Below are 18,313 nucleotides of genomic sequence, written 5' to 3' on the forward strand. Positions count from 1 at the left end.
CTGCGTGTGTGTATATATATATATATATATATATATATATATATATATATATATATATATATATATATATATATATATATACACACGCAGTACATTTCATACTGTATACATTTCATAATGCATATATATATATATATATATATATATATATATAAATGGTTCTTAATACTTTCCAAACGCATTGTATATTTGGACAGACTGACAACCATGCAATGTTTTCACCCGTTGGTCTTTAAGACAGTGCAAGGTTGCCCTCTGCTGGTCTGTGCAAGGAACTATGGGTAAAAAAAGGTTTTCAGAAACTGAGAAGTCAATTGAAATAGATGAAGAAAAGAAACAGTCTTATGGCATTTAATGCTCGTTTAATATCAAATAACCAAAACAATTAGGCCTACTAAAGATGCAAACTATTATTCACATGAAAACTAAATGACAGAAAGCTAGCAGCAAAACTTTAGTCCTTTTATTTCACTGTTGTTTACATATGAAGGAAAAAAATAAGTTAAAAAAAAAAGAATTAGGGTGGTATTAAAGATTTAATGTTAAAGAAAACATTTTAATGAAGCCAGTACAGAGCTGTAGATAACACGTGTAGATTTAGTCTCCTAAAATGTTGCCCAAAACATCAAAAAAATAAAAATCACAAGGTGCTAAGATAATACTTCTTATAAACGTTTTAAGGTTAAACAGAAAGAAACATCTTAAAGGCCAGGGTGGAACACTGTATTAATTTCCAATATGATCACCATATATGACTGTTTACAGCACATTGGACAACAAAACATGCAGAAACGTCCATTGTGTTGTTGAGTGGAACAGGTAGACGTGTCCTTAAACACATATATTTAGGCAGCTAGTGGTCAAAAGTAGCTCAGAGGTAAGATTAAGCAAGCTCATACAAGTCAGCTAACTCGCATTAGCAGTGTTTAATAAACATATAAAGATTTTGAATGTAGCAATTTCTTGCAAATTCTGTCAGCTTAAGTCTAAATTGAAAAAAAAAAAAAATCTCAAAAACAAGCCAACGTCTGCAATTACAGCCTTACAAGGCACATCCAATCAGAGCTCATTTCCATACAAGTTCAGGACATGCGCCCTCATTTATAGCTCCTAAGTGCTATAAAAATTGTGCCTCATCATTTCTTACATTTTCATTACCAAAGCAAAGACATGTTTTGTAGCTAAACTGCTATTAGCTAAAAAGTGTTCCAAAGAAACAAAATCGCCAAATTGCTATTAGCTATAAAGTGTTCCAAAGAAAAAAATTTGCTAAATTGCTACTAGCTAAAAAGTGTTCCAAAGGTATGATGACGCTTTAGAATATTAAGAGTTCCTTAATTGACACAAAGCAAATCCTGAACTTCAGCATTAATCCACCTTTAATATCATTAACAAAACCAAACCAAAAAATAATCTAATGAATCAACAGCTATAGCTATTTATAGCTATGTTCATGCTATCTGTAAATAAAATTAAGCCAAACAACACAAACACAGAGCTGCCAACACCGCTGAAAAAAATTCCAAGCAAACAGAAAGAAATTCTACCAGATTTTTACCCAAATGCTGTTTGTTAATGATCTTTTTCCAAGCATCAGTTAAAAAGAGAGACAATTCCAGCAAAATTTTTCTAACAAACTTTGTCAATAATCCTTGTGCTTTATTCTTGCTGAAGTTCAGAGTTTGTTCATGTTAAACAATGCAGTAAAAGGAATCCTAATGTAAAGCCTTACTAAATATATTTCTATACATAAAAAAATTACAAGAAAATAAAATGTATTATTTATATACATGTCAACTGCAATTAAAAAAAGTACAATGCTACTATGAGGTTAATTAAATCAGTGTAAATGTAAATCATTCAACCAACCGTTAAATCAATAAACCATATGGTGGATTTGTAAAAATATGCAAGATATCTGTTACTCAACTCTACCAGGTGAATCAATACTCAGGAGCCATTTACAAAGAGATAAAAAAAAATAAAAAATAAAAAAAAAAAGAATTATAATTATAATTTAAAAAAACGGAGTAACTTCAGTATTCGCTCACTAGAAGAAAATCTGCATATTTGTAAAGTTTGGAACTGATTGGTCAGAAACAGGAAGGCCAAAATGCAGACATAAGGTAACTGAGGTATTATTAGATTCTTATGAGGTCCAAATTAAAACAACAACAAAAAAAAAAACTCTAGGTGAAAAACAGAACAAATGACGTGAAAATTAAACTTAGAATACAGACATATAAATGTTTACTTGTTTAAAAACTGAAAATTAGGTGAAGAGAATAAACTACATTTAGGTACTTGGTACATGTAAAACCATCCATGACAGTAAATACTGTGTTAAATGTAAATGATTTTGCGAAAATATCCACAAACAGAAAGAAACAATGTATGAAAAGTATTTTAAACTGGAAATACAAACTGTGATCTATTCGCATAGAAAAGCGAGGGAATGATTCCCTCCAAAAATGAGCATTTAAAGATTTGACTGAAAGCATAAGCATTTAATTTGCCTAGCATTTTATTTCTTATGTAATCATTAACATATAACATATATAAATATGATCGTGAAGACTACGTCTATCTTTATACCTGCCTTAAGCTCCTCTTTTCTTGTATCTAGGCAAGTTAAGACAATAATAATAATAATAATAATAATAATAATATTATTATTATTATTAAAGTTAAAAGTTAAAGTTGAAATTAAAGTTTACAATTTGTTAAAATTGAGGTATCAAAATTATCAAAAATTATACTTTTTTTTTGGACAAAACACAATATTTTATCTAATTCTGTCTCACTTTTGTCATCTGAAGTGACTGCCAAAGGGTTTACCCAGATCACCAAGCATTTATGGAAACATTGAACTGATATTTATGGAAGAAAGAATTCAAAATCTCTCAAAAACATGGTTGATTTGTCCTTTCCATATTTTCCTAAAACTGTTTATTGTTATTATTTGATTATATTTTGTAATATTGATTTATAAATTATAACATCGTATAATTTTGGAGCAAAATGAATGAAGCTTACGTCAGACGTCAGCCAAGTCAGCCAAATGTGTCTTGAACAATCGTTACTTTTGATTTCAGGGAGTAAGTGAGAAATAAATTTTTTTTTCTCTTCTTTTTTTTATTTAGCTTAGTCTTTACACATCTGCTGTACCATAATGCATGCGGTAGAAATGTCTGATGTGAGGACGTTTGGACGTGAATTGATTTCAGAAAATATGATCCCTGAGGTCTGGAGACACTATAAATTTGGAGACACACACACACACACACACACACACCCACTCTGAAAAGGCCGTTAGTGGTTAAAAAAATAAGTACGCAATTAAAGGTTAATTGGGTAATTAGCACTGAGAGCAATACATAAAAGGAAGAGAGAGAGAGAGAGAGAGAGAGAGAGAGAGAGAGAGAGAGAGAGATGCTTGTATTGAGGATCATTGGCATTGAGGCTTAAACTGCAGTTGTAAAATTAACAGCGAGTATCAAGAACAGGTAAGATTTTGAGGTATGTGTGTCTTGTTCCTACCAGCCTTGGCCGATATAAAATATCACAATAACTGTAACTGTTTGCCAATATTTCACAATTTTGTGTTAAAAAAAACAAAAAACAAAAAAACATACTGCACTTTTACTTCTACTTGTTCTCACTGGACATTTTAATTTTAAACAGCGCTATTGTTTCAATCCCTTTAAGGCTCAGAAATATAGTTTTATACAACGTAGATTGCGCAGAGTAATGTGTGTCTCATGCTGCCTTCTAATTTATAAATTTCGGCTTTATACAAACGATAATACGTATAATTACTTATTATTTCTATTGTAACAAATACTGTAACAATCCAGTTGCATTTAGTAATTCGGAAGGAGTCTAACCGCTAGTAACAGTCAAAGGGAAAGATTACACTTTTCCAACAAATCTTTAAGACAGAAGGCTCTGTGTTTTACAACGTCAAAAAATAAAAGTTTTAGTGGATTTGTGCTATGTATTACAAAATGTAACAAGAAATGGAGAAAAAACAAACAGGAGTTCATATTCGCAATTTGTTATGATTAAAACACGTCCGTGTTATCAGCACATGCCTGCTTTTTTTACTCAAAGATTTTCTATTTTCCTTTTTTATTTATTTATTTTTTAACATGACTGGGTAGTGTAACAGTAGTTCACATTTGTATGTCTTTAAAGCAGAGGAGGTACCAAGGCTGAATTTTAATTGGTTGATATTGGACTAAGCTTGATAGTTACATTAACATAAAACTTTGTTAAAAAGGCATGAAGAATATGACAAACCCGAGAACTCGCTACTAGCATGCTACAGATGCTGCAGTTGAAATCAGTTTGAAGTCAAATGGGCTTGAGCTACCAACTCCGACGGTTTATTTATTCCAACTTTAAACTTAAACTTAGACATGTTTCAAAAATTTCCTGTGAGTTACCAAGTGCAGTTTTCTAGTTTAAACCTACAGATTAAGCTACTGAGGCGTGTTTGGGTTAGACTACAGTATGTTTGTTTTACATCCTACAAACAAAAGGCTTGAAAGTGTTCCCATAGTGACAACATATCAACCAGCAACCAATAAAGAAATGGGTCTGAGGGAAAGCAGCCAATGATATGAACAGCTCCTGTTTGCACTGGCCAATGAAAACGGCCTTTTACTGACAGAGGAAATACGTCTCTACGGCAAAAGTGTCTCCATAGCAGTGTCTAAAATAGAGACCAATCGGAAGATAAATTAGTTAGTACGACAATTACACAAGGGAAGGAGCCAAGCTTGATTGGCTGAAAAGATGTGAAAGCCAAAATATCGCATATAATTAATGAGAAACTGTCCAAAAAAGTAACAAAATAATAAAATAATTCACTAGACAGAAAATAAACAAGTCATATTTTGGAACTAAAAAAAAAATCATGAGAGTATTAGAATATAATGATGTTTTCCCTATGAATGTTATTTAATCCATGAATCCATCTTGAGGAATGCAAGTTAGCTGGAAATATCGGCATAGCCTACTGGCACAGAGTGACTAACTGGCTTGAAAATATTGGCACTGATTTGCTGCATAGAATAAATTCTGTGAGGTCTGCAGAAAATCACACAGTATACAAATTTCTAATCCAGCATCTACATTAGATTGAATATTCCCTTCATACTGTTACGGTGGGAGGCGCAAGATTCGGACTTGCGATTCTGTATCATTCTGAATTCACGCTGCCTAAGGGAAGTGTCAAACCTAAACCAAAATCTAAACTCAGTAGGTGCATAGCTACTTAGGTATTTGACCAAAAACACCACTTATACAATGGATTGTATCTAAAATGCCCAAAAATCAAAAGAAAACAAAGTCACGATGCTAACGAAGTGCAAAACACCGGCAGCATAAAGCAAAAGCTTTGTTTGACATGACTTAAATGCACCTCTGAAAGGTTTGCTGAAATAGAGGTGATTAAGGTCCAGATGCAATGCTTGACTTGTCAATTGTGAATGAAATTAGGTCTGGCATGGCCAAAACCCAGGAGTTCCAAATGATTGGTCTACGAAATCAGACAGTGTAGTCTGAACACCATCTCAAATTTTAGTTCCTATCTACCTTTAGCGCCAGTGAATTTCACTTTAAATAGCTGAAGTATTTTGAATTCCTCAGACAAACCTGGTCCATAAAATTGTTAGCTAGTTTATATAGCTAGTATATTTAAATACAAAAACCTTCTATTTAACACCAATGAAATCTGATAGACCCACGAATGTTGAAATTCACTTTCAACAGCTTAGATTCTTAGATTTAACAAAAAAAAAAAACTGCATGCAAGAATCGAAAAAAGAGAACTGGAAACAAATGTCAAATGATTGGATTTAAGACTTTGTCATATTAGAAAAGGTTTTCTATTAAAATGTTTGTACTAAAATCTCAGAAACGAAAGTCATTATTTTTTCAAAAGGCTTGAGCAATCGATATTCTTCATTTGGCTTAAGAATAAGCGACAATGTTGTATGATTATGCATCACTTATTAACACTGGTTATACCAATAGCTCTGAACCCACAGCTGATGTTACGAAAGATCTAGGAATGAGGAAAGAACATAAAATCACTGGCTGGGAAAAAAAATCTCTTCTGTGGAAAACGGCAACTGTTCTGTGGACACAGTGGTTAAAGAAGGGCAGATGTAAAGGGAAAAATGTTCTTCCTTATAGTTCTATTCAAAGGCAGCAGCATTTCCTACTGATCAGCGCTCACGTTTCTTCTTATGTGAGAATTGGTGTTCCTTCTTCAAGCATTGGCTCCTTTGGAGAAGCCATCAAGTTCTAGACTGTTAAAATCCTGCAGCAAGCAGAGGGATGGAGGCCTGTGGAGTCCAAGAGGGGGATAAAGGAGAATGAAATATCCACTTGCAGGTCTTTACTATTTAAGTAAAAGAGCACTGATGTGAGGAGTTTGGGTCAGATTTGATCTGAGGATAGAGATGTCACGCATACGAACACAGCAGATGATGGACTTCGGGTGAAGTGAATCCCTGCAAAGACAGAGACAGAATGCAGCTACAATACATAATAAAACCATTTGAAATTAAAAAAAAAGTCTAGAGATAAAGGAGAGAGAATGGAATCAAAAAGAATGAAAGAAAGAAAGAAAGAAAGAAAGAAAGAAAGAAAGAAAGAAAGAAAGAAAGAAAGAAAGAAAGAAAGTGAGGCAAAATGAAAGACTAAAAGAGGAAAAAGTAAAGAAAAGCAAGTCCTTAAAGTGTGTACTTGTACTCTTTGTGTGTGTGTGTGTGTGTGTGTGTGTGTGTGTGTGTGTTGCTGATGAAACCCATTGTGATATCACAAGTGGCAGCTGGAAAACAAACGGGCATTCTGTCATTCGCTGTATTTCAATGAAAAACGTCTGACATTTAGTTAATTGTTAGTTTGTTTGTTTGTTTGTTGATAGGTTGGCATTTATTTAAAAAATACAGAAGGAATTTCCAGTGCCAGTGCTTAGTCCCAGGTTGTAAAGCTGTACACTTGCAAGTAAGTTTTCCACCACAGGAAAATCTCTATGACCGAAAATGTTCTTTGCTTTACGTGTGTTTTTACTGCAAAACCAACAACTTCAATGTGCTACCAATATCTCTGTTTCACTTCACCCCATCTATTTAGTTTCGTCATGAATCTCCGCCTCACGCTTCCGTGTCACTTAGGCTCCTGTTTATTGTATTTTTGAAGCCTGTGTCTCGCCCCTTTCCTGTCTTCGTTACGACTGAAACTTTGTTTTGTTTATATTCTCCTAGCCATACTTGTGCGTTTAGCCATATTTATCTCAATTAACCAAGCCTGTTCTGCTCCTGACCTGCCTTTTACATCGTTTTAGATTTTCTTTGTCTTATACTTGCATCCGCATGTATACAACTACAGCTTCTATTGATCCATATGCTAATCTTTCCACCATTAGTCTCTGCCCTCTGTCTCACCTTAGTGCAGCTCTTGTTGTGTTTCCGGGTCAGTGTATCCAGGCAGCACGTCTCCGTTGGTGCAGTTCTTCAGCATGCTGTGTGTGCTCGGGTCACACGTGTTGCTTTGTTCCTTTTGAGCGTGCCGGGAGACCAACGGCACAAAGAACAAGACCAAGCCTCCGACCAGAGGGGGCACGCCGGCCAGGTAAAACGCCACGTGGTAATTCTTAAAGTGGTCGTGAAGAAGGCCTGGGAGGAGGATAGATATAGATGTACAGGGCGAATCAGGGAATATTTCTAAATGTTTCTGATATACTGTATTAGTCAAATATAAAATGATATATAATATCAGTTTTCCTTAAATACACACGCAATGTCTAAATCTGTGTGAGTCATTTAGATATTCCTTGGATGGATGCATGGAAGGATAGATGAAAGGATGGAATGAAACATGATAAAAGAACGGAAGAAAGGATGGTAGGAAGGAAGGAAGGAAGGAAGGAAGGAAGGAAGACAGAACAGATTGATAGACAAGGGAAAGAAATGAGAAGAAGTGTAAATACTGCCAATTAGCAGAAAAACAGTAAAAATAATTAACAAACGGAGAAATGATAGAGGCAAAGAAAGAAAGAAAGAAAGAAAAAAAGAAAGAAAGAAAGAAAGAAAGAAAGAAAGAAGCAGAGACTGCCAAAAGAAAAAAAAATATAGAGAATAAAGATTGAGAGAGAGATTGCAAAAAGTTAAAAAGTAAAAAAAAACCTACATAAAGAGTAGAAAGAAAGTGAAGTGACAGAGAAAAAGAGAATGATGAAGAGAAATAAGGCCATAAAGTGTGCACAGGGTTTTAAAGCAGAGCTGATTTAACCTTTCCAAACAAAAACATGTTTTTGTTCTCATAGCCTGGATGTGTCCCAAACCGCAGGCATTAAGGACAAATCAGAACATCAAGTGCCCAAAGTCAAAGCAGTGACAGCAGTAAACAGGGAGTGCAATGAAGAGGAGCAGTGCCAGTTATTAGTCAGACTGAGTAAAGCCGCTAGAGTCAATACTTTCAGCATGGAGGCTCTCAGCAGGGGGCGGAGCATCAACAAGGAGAAGAAGTAAGCTGATCTGTTAGCAGGTGGTTCAACTGGGTTGCCAAAAATCGATGAACAACAACAAAACAAGAGCCAAGCTAAACGAAAAACAAACGCTTCTCAGAAGGCAGACACTTTGATCCATCCATCTGTTCATCTGTCTATTTATCTTTCCATCTATCTTCTAGCATGTCTATCTGCCTATCAGTCTGTCAACCTGTCCATCCTTTCACTTTCAGTCTATTGTGTTTCCATTAATCTATCCCTCGTTTATCGTTCCCTTTATCCATCTAACTGTTCGTCTTTCTATCCAGCCGTTTAACCATCCATTTGTTTATCTGTCTTTTTTAATTCCATCTGTCCATTCTGTCTTTCCATGAGTCATTCTCAGCAAGTTTCATCCTTCTACATATGAAATTGTTTTTAAATCTACCTAAGCATCCATCCTGCTTTTCTACAGTCTATACTGTTATTCACTGTTTTAACCCTTTTACATGTTATGTCTGTCCATCCTGAATTTATCACTCTATTACAACAAGGGCCAAACAAAACAGAAAGCCAACTGTTCACGGAACAGCCGCACAAAATTCCCAGAAGAGCCCTTAACGCTCCATAGATTCTCCTAATGGTCCTGTAACTGGAGCAAATTTAATGAGTAATGTTCCAGAGCTGGCTGAAAGTGTGTAGTTCGACACCGACACACACATATGTATTTTTGTGTGTGTGTGCGCGTGTGTGGGCTTGGTGACCTGAGGGTAACTGACTACAAAACCATTCTGTGCCTCAAATATAAACCTTCTATATCCTGTGCACTGAAGGCAGTGGGTATGTTAAGTTAAACTCCTTGAGTCAACTCTTCAGATGTCTTAGTGTAAGAGAACACATACTTTAGGATCATCACAAATCATACTTGGATAAATATGTCCAGGAAGAATGACATTTTGCCACACACTCTCACACATACACACAAACCCGCACGCAAACAAACATTAATAGACGTTCCTTAATATGTGCCTTCTTACTTGACTAAGAGCATTCAAGTTGTATCCCGATGCATCTCCATTCTAAATGACCAGAGAATAATTTGTGCTAAGATAGCACTAATGCATCCTGGAGGTGTTTAGTTAATAGTGCACTATATTTCTTATATATTCAAACCTCATCTGTGGCTTCGTCCTCTATATTGGGTCAAGGTGGTGTTATGACCATGTTTCCTCCACTTACTGTAGCTAGGTGGGTTTCTTAAAGTGTTTTCTCAAACTCTCAACAGGCATGTGATGTTTCTTCAAAAGAATCCCTGGAACAATGGTGTAACAGCTATACTCAAAGCTAGTTCCCAAAGCCACCTCATATGGAGTAAAAAGGTAATGAGGTAGATGTTAAGGAGCCATCTGGGCAAGCAGGTGGAGCAACTCATGAGGCCAAGTTGGAGTTGCAGGTTGATTCCTCTCAGGTCTATCAGTTGGAAGCATTTGCAGCTGACTAAAACAAGGACGTGTTCAGTCTCTGCACAACCTGTCATGAACCTGAGGAAAGGAATATATGTAGGCTTTCCAGTGGGTTACATTAGAAAGAGGCTAAAATGTAAGAGGCCCAAAAAAACTTAAGATTCATTGGGGTTACTGTCTCAAGTCTTAGTTAGATGCCCGTCCCATGCTTTCTGGAGTCTATGACAACATCCACTGTTGAAAGGTATTTTCTTACCTATTCAGGGTGGATGAACAGTTCCATAAAATGACAGAATATTTTATATGAATTATAGCTCCTTTAATGGAACTAATGTTCAACATGTAGGAAAGGGTGCATTTGTAAATATGCCTACTAGCATGGCATTTGTAAATAAAGCCTACTAGCAAATAAAATAAATTTGTAAATAAAGCCTACTAGTCGTGTAGTCTTCCCCTCAGGCAGTGGACCAAATGGGTCGAATGGTGCCTGCATCACTGCTGATGAATGGACAAGAGGTTGTCTGTGGCAGATATTTGAAAGGCCCATCGGGGGCTTTACCCTTTATACTGGGCCAGGGTTGTACTATGACAATGTTACATGTTCCTTAATGGCAATGCCCCTATGAACAATGTAAGGTCCCTGAAGACATGATTTGGACTGGAAGAACCCGAGTGATCTGAACAGAGCTCTGACTTTATCTACTATGAACACCTTTGGGAGGAACTGGGACACCACTAGACCTTCTTGCCAAACATCGGTGTCCAACCTCTTGTGGTACCCAGTCTTGTTTCAGCACTCCATATTTTCCTAGTATCTATTTCTTACAGCTTATTTTGAAGTATTTCTGGTTATTCTATTTGAACTAGTTTTGGTGGATTTGTTGTGTTACTTTACTATACCATATTATTAATCCAGCTGGAAGGATCTTTTATGCATTTGTATAAAACTTCCAGTACTCACCTGCAATCGGTGGGCCTGCTGTCATTGGAATAGCCATGAGGCCCAGCAGGTAACCAATGGCTTGTGAGGCCCTCATGGGCCCCACCAACTCAAAAGCAATAGGGGCCATTATGGTTATGAAGCAACCGTCACACAGTCCCATGAAAACACAGACCACCATCAGGCCCTCAAGCATACGGCACTGAGGGATCATCATTGACATCAGGCCCAGGGTCATGAAAGAGGCCACCTATACACCCACACAAAAAGAGATTAAAAGTTGTTCATTATTGTCTATTACGAACTGACTTAAGAACCAATGTTAGGACTGAATAAATAATGTATAAAAATAGTAACAGCAATGAAATAAAAAATAATCAGACATATATATATATATATATACCTGCAAGTATATTTTTTTGACTCCAGGAATTAGGTCTCCCACTTTGCCAAAGAGCAGACGTCCTGCCCCCGAGGAAGCCCCAATGCACACCAACAGCACCCACTCCTTTTGCGTCTCCCCAAACTGCTCCTTCACAAAGTTTATCTGTCACAGAAATACTTGTACTTAATATGTAGTATTAGCACACACAAAAAAAGAACAAAACAGAATTGGTCAGGAAAAGCTCTTAATAATTGAATCCTCAAATCTGATTGGTCAGATGTTATTGACTTTCTATAACAGGGTTACCTTACACAATTTCCATATCCATTTCTGTTTATTTTTAACTGCCTTGGAAAGTTTGCCATTGGAAATTACAAGCTGGATGTGCTTTGATATATATTTGTCAGGACTCAGCCTGGACTCTGGCCATGTGCCTGTTGTTTACGTTCTCTGTCACATGTCTGCCCTGCCTTCGTCTGCTCCTCCCTGTCTGCACACCTGTCCCTCATGTGTCTTGATTGTTAGTAGTATTTAGTTAAGCCGCGTTGCCTGGTGCAGCGAGGAATCTACTGTTGTTTTGTCTTGTTTTTAGTTTGTGTTATGTTTTGTGTCTTTTGGTTATTAAACCCCGTTTGTGTTTTGTCTATCCTGCATCTGGGCCCCTTTTATCCTGCGTCCGCGTTCATTACATATTTATAGCCTTCCTCTGCATTGTAGTCATCAAATAGATTGATTTTCAGATCCTTCTACCTGCTAGGAGGAGTCCATTGTTGGTAAGTGTTAGCAAAGCTCTGAAGCGTCAGAGAATTTACCACACTCTGGAATTGTCATCAGCAGATTAGCCAATTCTTGACTAACCTAATGAGTCAATTAAGGCCTAAGATCTTTTGAGGCTTTATAACTGGTAGGGTATCCAGATTTTATCTCATGCCATAAATATAAAGTAACTGTGGGTTAATGTTTGTGTTTTGGCTCGGGTGCACAAACCTTTGCACATACTTTTAGTGATCAGGTTGGGTTTTTAAGAGCTATTTGTGTGTTCAGAGGCAATTTGAGTGACACACTCTAAGTCTCTCTCTCTCTCTCTCTCTCTCTCTCTCTCTCTCTCTCTCTCTCTCTCTCTCGCTTTCAGACATACACATGTACAACAAAAGCCGGGGAAAATGTTTACATTTTGATCCAAAGCCTTCAAAAACATGCCGGCAGGTGGGAAGGGGAGGGGCTTCTCGTCTTTATGACTTTATCAATAAAGCACAAACACGACCAGCTCAACATCCGACACACACACACATACACACACACACACAGTCAGAAAATGGATACACCCCCAAACACACATGTACAACATACAAAAACATCCGGATCACATACACTCCCACAACAAACATCTATAAAACACACCGACACTCCAACATCCGGAATGTGCACACACTTTCAGCTAAACACACACACACAAATACACTATCAGAAAAAGGGTACGCCCCCAAACACACATGCACAACATACATACACATCCAGATCACATACACTCTCCCACAACAAACATCTTTAACACACACACACCCACATCCGGAATATGGACACACCTTCAAATAAACACACACGCTCACACACACAATCATTCACAAACATTCCACACACAATAATCACACACCCAAAGACACAAACAACAGAGAAACACACATCTGGAATACAACACTCACACAACTCCTTCAAACTTACACATATAAACAAACTTTTATATGGATACCACACACACACACCTCACATACCAGCATAACAATCACAGCCCACAAAAGAAGAAACACACCAATCACAATGGTTGTTTCACAAATCTCACACTACTATAAAAGACAACATCTCTATTCACACAAAAGGAGAAACAGTGGGTTGTGAGTATGCATTGTGTAGTACTACATGTACAGCTGTAACACACTGCTAATGTAAACATCTTTAATGGAAGTATGATTACATTACAGTGTCCTGTTTACGTCACTGAGATTAACAGGAGCAGAAGAAGCGCAGTCCAGAGTCGGAGATGATAAATGTTATTACTGCACGGATGTAAAGCACGTACACAAACCCACAGTTCATAACGTTCATAAAAACGGATTCTGGTACGGTTTTAAAATCTTGCACCATTTTTCCTAAACTGTATTAAGCAGTTAATCGGTATATATTAACCCCTCCGATATATACTCCAAATCAGTACAACATTTTTAACGCATTCCGTGAAGTGACAGAATGAACGTCTGAGCTTTGTGAAAGTATTATCAGAGAACAAGACTTTATTGCTCTATGAGTGGCTTTTACAGTAAACATAAAAACGTCGTTTGGCAATTCAGAGTCACCGTGTGCTTTAAGTTAGAAACTTTTGTTTCGTGTTAATTATTAAGACAATGCCCCAAATCTGGTAGTTTGCTCAGTGATTTCAAACTTATGTCCTATGGTCCGGGACATTCTAAGGCTTTATATGAAACTAGAATCTGTATTTAAGTCAAAATTGTCTAATAGACTGTAATTGAAAAAAAAAAGGAAAAAAAAAAAAAAACAGTTGCTGTTATTCCTCTAGGGGGCAAAATAGAGCAATAACCCCTGAGCCATAAACTCAACTACTGTACTGACAAAATGTGCTAATGATCAATAGCAAGCCTAAAAGGTGATGCTGTAACCATGTCTCTGTCCTTAAACATAGGGGTTTCACAGCAAGGGGTGATTAGTTATGCAATCAACAACAAGTTTTTTACTGATTTTGTTCATTCCAAAATTATGGGATATTTTGTGTAGATTCCAGACTACAAGATGTGTTGATTGGCTCACGAATGAATCCAAAGCTAAACTCACAACCCCAATAAACATCTGAAGGACAGAGGGACACACCAACACACGCATTCCAGACTCATCTACATAAAGTCATTGTTACTGCAGCATGAATCAACGATGAACGATCCAAAAATAATCCTCTTACCAGGTGAATGTAGGGCACCATGTATCCCAGAACAGCTGTGGCTACTCCAAAAGCCCACACTCGGTACGTGGCCACCCTGAACACACGGGCGTTGAAATACTTCTTCACTTTTGTCACACCTCTGCTCCACCGAGTTCCTGCTGTGGACCCCTGCTCTCCGGGGAGCCCCTGGGAGCCCATCCCTGCCCCAGCTGAAGGAATCAGCGGGCGGAAAGAGAGCGCCAGCAGTGACTGGACCAGCATGAAGAGGCTGAGGATCTGGAAGGTTCTGGAAAGGCCCAGAGGACCTACAACTTTCTTGAGGAGCACAGGCAGTGCTATGGTGAAGAGGCTGCTTGCTGCCGTCACCACACCATTAGCCAGACCTAGACGGCGACGAAAATAGTGCCCTAAGATGACCAGCGATGGCTGGAAGGCGAAGGATGAGCCGCAGCCAAACAGCACACCGTAAGTGAAATAACGGAGGCCTAGTGTCCTGCAGCGGAAATAGGGATAGAGAGAGTGAGAGAGAGAAAGAGAGAAAGATTTATACCACAGTGCTGCTGAATTCTATGTTCTGGTTAGTCAGGTGCTGACAATATTTCCATACATAAATGCATGGCATTTAACGTGCTTGTATTAACGCATTATCGTTTCTGTAGTAACAACATAATGGTTGTCATGACAACAATCACCATTACAATTTGCATTCTAATGAAGATCACGTTAACGAGGCCTTACGTGGCGAACGAGCTGCTGAGGAGTCCGAGGAAGGCGACGAAGGCTCCTCCCACTGCTGTCTTCCTGCAGCCAAAGTGATCGGTGAACATGCTGACCACAGGGGAGCAGAAAAAGATCATCCCCATAGCCAAGGCGCCGACCCATGCTACAGAGATAAGAGGAGTGGAGACAGGGATGTGTGTAAGAGATCTGTGCTGTAAGTAGATTAGAAAATGATTGATCACCATACATAAAAATTAAGCATGTGGCTAGATAGAGAACTCTGTCATTTGGAGCTCTGCCCCAAAACCGGCACAGGACTGGCACTTAGTGCGAAGTGTTAAAAAGTCTCCATGATTTTTTCTTTTTTAACCTTGATAAAATCCAAATAAGGAGTGAATGGTGGAGCAGGACATTCAAATTGCCTGTTGGAATCACATCAAACAAACACACACACACACACACACACACACACACACACACACACACACACACACACACATACTCACACAGAGTTATACAACATCCCTGGTGTTTGTCTCAGGTGGATGGTGGGTTTAGATGTTCAAAGGTGGTTTAATGTCTGCACAGTGTGTACTGTGTTTGAGTTCACTGGTTAAACATTGGAGACTGACCTCATTGTGTCCGTGTGTCCGTGTGTATGTGTGTATGTGTGTGTATGTGTGTAGAATTACATGTCTGACGTAGAATGAATAGACTGCATTTTTATTTTCATGTGTATATGTATCGTGTGTGGGCCTTATGTATCGGGTAGCATGTATCTGATCTGTATATCCATAGGGGTGGATTTGTGTGTGTGTGTGTGTGTGTGTGTGTGTGTGTTTTGTGTACTGTATGTTGTTATGCTAACTAAAAAAAAACCCTGAGGGCTTACACGTATAATGTAGCGAGAGAAGGGCAGAAGTGAAAGAAAAAAAAATTAAACACATTCTCTTTCAATCTGGCAGATGATTTCCATTACTCCATTGACGTTTACAATCCCTACACAACACACACACACACACACACACACACACACAGTTTTGCAGTTGGACTTTGTTTGTTGGCTTTGCAGTTTAGGAATCTCTGGTTGAGGTTCTTAAGGGAATTTAGAACAATTGAGAAAAAGGGAAGCATGAGCTGAGGTTATTGTGTGTGTGTGTGTGTGTGTGTGTGGGTGTGTGTGGGTGTGTGGGTGTGTGTGTGTAAAAGAGGATTTCACCCTCCTAAATCCAGCAGGCATTAGACATTCCTTTGCTTATTAACCCACAGATTATTTTCTTTCGTGGAATAGTATGAAAAAGTTCATATTATTGTTGTAGGTTTCAGTTTCGGATAGACACAGCGTCAGTGGCGGAAGATCCATCAGATGAATAAAGTCATATATTAAATATCAGCAGAAATCATATTTTTCCTCGACAATTAGAATGGTCTCGTAATGTGAACACGTTAGAGAACTCTTCAATAAATATATATAGACGCAAGCTGCAATTAAGGGGCCAAGCACTTTCTGGTGTCGCCCGTTAACAATAGAGGACCATCAGCACGTGATCCCTAAAGAAACAGACTAAATTTGAAGGGAACACTGTTCTCAATCTGTTCTGCCATATTGCAACACCTACGGTTTTCAGCACACCTCTCAAGCTGCGAATTTGTCATAATTCATAAACGTATGTGAAACATTTGACGTCAATAAGAAAAAAAACCTTATTAGGATAGGCCCTAACTTTCTCGAATTATCGTGCATATCAAAAATCTGAAAGGTTTTCTTCAGGTCACATTTGTTTCCTAAATAACAAACGAATAACTGTCCCAAATATGAAAAGTGCTTGGCCCCCTATTAATAAATATAAGAGGGAAAAAATCCATTCCAATGTGGTCTCTTCCTACCTTTAATGCTTGTCTTTCTTAATAATAATAATAATAATAATAATAATAATAATAATAATAATAGTTCTATTCTTTTTTTAGGCGAAGATCCAAAAAAAACAGCAACAAGCTTTCTTGGCTGTGCAGAATTATTGGCACCCTGGTAAAGATCAAAGAAAAAGAGATTGACTGTAGAACCATTCATCATAATTACAGCATAATTACAGCACATCACAGCCTGCAACACTAATCACAGGGTTTTAAGACACTTTCTTTTTTTAGTCTCACACACGACCTCTCACATAATAGCTCACAGTGACAGGTGAAAGGTGATTCACTTACACAATCTTCTACATTCTCTCTCTCGCTTTTCCTTCCCCTACTCGTTTCCTGTGTCATTTACTTTATTTACTCCCCCACTTTTCACTCCCTTGTGCTTTGCTTTCTCCCGTTATTTCTTTCTCATCACCCACCCCACTTTCTCTTTCCTCCTCTTTCACCATCACTAGCTCAAGGGCTTTAACACACAGCAGTCTCGTTAGGGAGAATCAGGCCCAGATCTGTCTGGCACTGCACAGCGAGCGAGAGAGAGAGAGAGAGAGAGAGAGAGAGAGACCCACTAAAAGTGACTGATGCATTCTGACAGGGTTCGACCACACACAATGCCACGGGGATGATACAAACAAACAACCTTCTGTTCCACTATATGTGCTAATAATAATGAAAGAATTCGAAAAGAACAGTATACGTATTAATTAGGTATTACTCTCTTAAACTAACCTTGATTACTGCGTTAATTACTTTTACTTCCAGAAAGTTAGGACATTTTATTTGAGGTGTATTAATATGCACTTTTTTCTTATTCACCACAGGACTAATGTGGGTTCTGGTTTAAACCTGGGTTCTGGTTTTCTGGTTTTCTCCTCTAGTCCAAAGACATGCAGGTTGAAAGGCATCTCTAAATTGTTCGTAGTGTGTGAATGTGTGTGTGTGTGTGTTTGTGCCTTGCGATGGGTTGGATGAGATGTCCTCCGTCTCTTCCCCTGACCCCTCCAGGATAGACACCAGGTTCCCTGTAACCTTGTGATGGATGGCTGGATGGATGAAGGGATGCATGGTTGTAATACATGTCTGTTTACCATATATGTTTAATATAAGTATTAATTCTGCAATTACTACTTAGTGTAGTGTTATTTATGTCTTTCAGAGTCACCAACAGCTGGAACCAAATTCCTTGTGCGTGTTAACACACTTGGCCAATTAACCTGATTCTGATTCTGATTACTGCTGTCTGATATTTTAATGTAACCCTGAGATACGTATTAAAACAAATAATTTTACTGTTTAACAGATAGATAAGAAATGAGAAAGGGGGTTACGCCATTTATTGGAAAAACTTCGAGCGCACATTTACCATGTAAATGTAAACAATACAGGATCTCTGACAGGATGTTGGAATTAGATCAGTTCTGTGTATTTTGCTTCT

At 37.8% G+C, this 18,313-nt stretch overlaps 1 protein-coding gene across 1 annotated transcript in view; it reads right to left on the reverse strand.

Annotated features, from left to right (window-relative positions):
- Positions 1–343: 343 nt before the first annotated feature.
- Positions 344–18,313, reverse strand: part of slc16a2 (solute carrier family 16 member 2) — a 28,773-nt gene continuing 10,803 nt past the window's right edge. Inside the window, exons 2-7 of the mRNA XM_060892320.1 lie at positions 14,980–15,124; positions 14,260–14,734; positions 11,310–11,453; positions 10,928–11,156; positions 7,461–7,691; positions 344–6,524 (exon numbers count right to left, since the gene is read on the reverse strand). Of these exons, the coding sequence (XP_060748303.1) occupies positions 7,462–7,691; positions 10,928–11,156; positions 11,310–11,453; positions 14,260–14,734; positions 14,980–15,124 (1,223 nt within the window). The 3' untranslated portion in view covers positions 344–6,524; position 7,461. The remainder of the gene's footprint in view (positions 6,525–7,460; positions 7,692–10,927; positions 11,157–11,309; positions 11,454–14,259; positions 14,735–14,979; positions 15,125–18,313) is intronic.

This window comes from Tachysurus vachellii, chromosome 18, assembly GCF_030014155.1.
Source record: "Tachysurus vachellii isolate PV-2020 chromosome 18, HZAU_Pvac_v1, whole genome shotgun sequence".
Classification (NCBI taxonomy): Eukaryota; Metazoa; Chordata; class Actinopteri; order Siluriformes; family Bagridae; genus Tachysurus; species Tachysurus vachellii.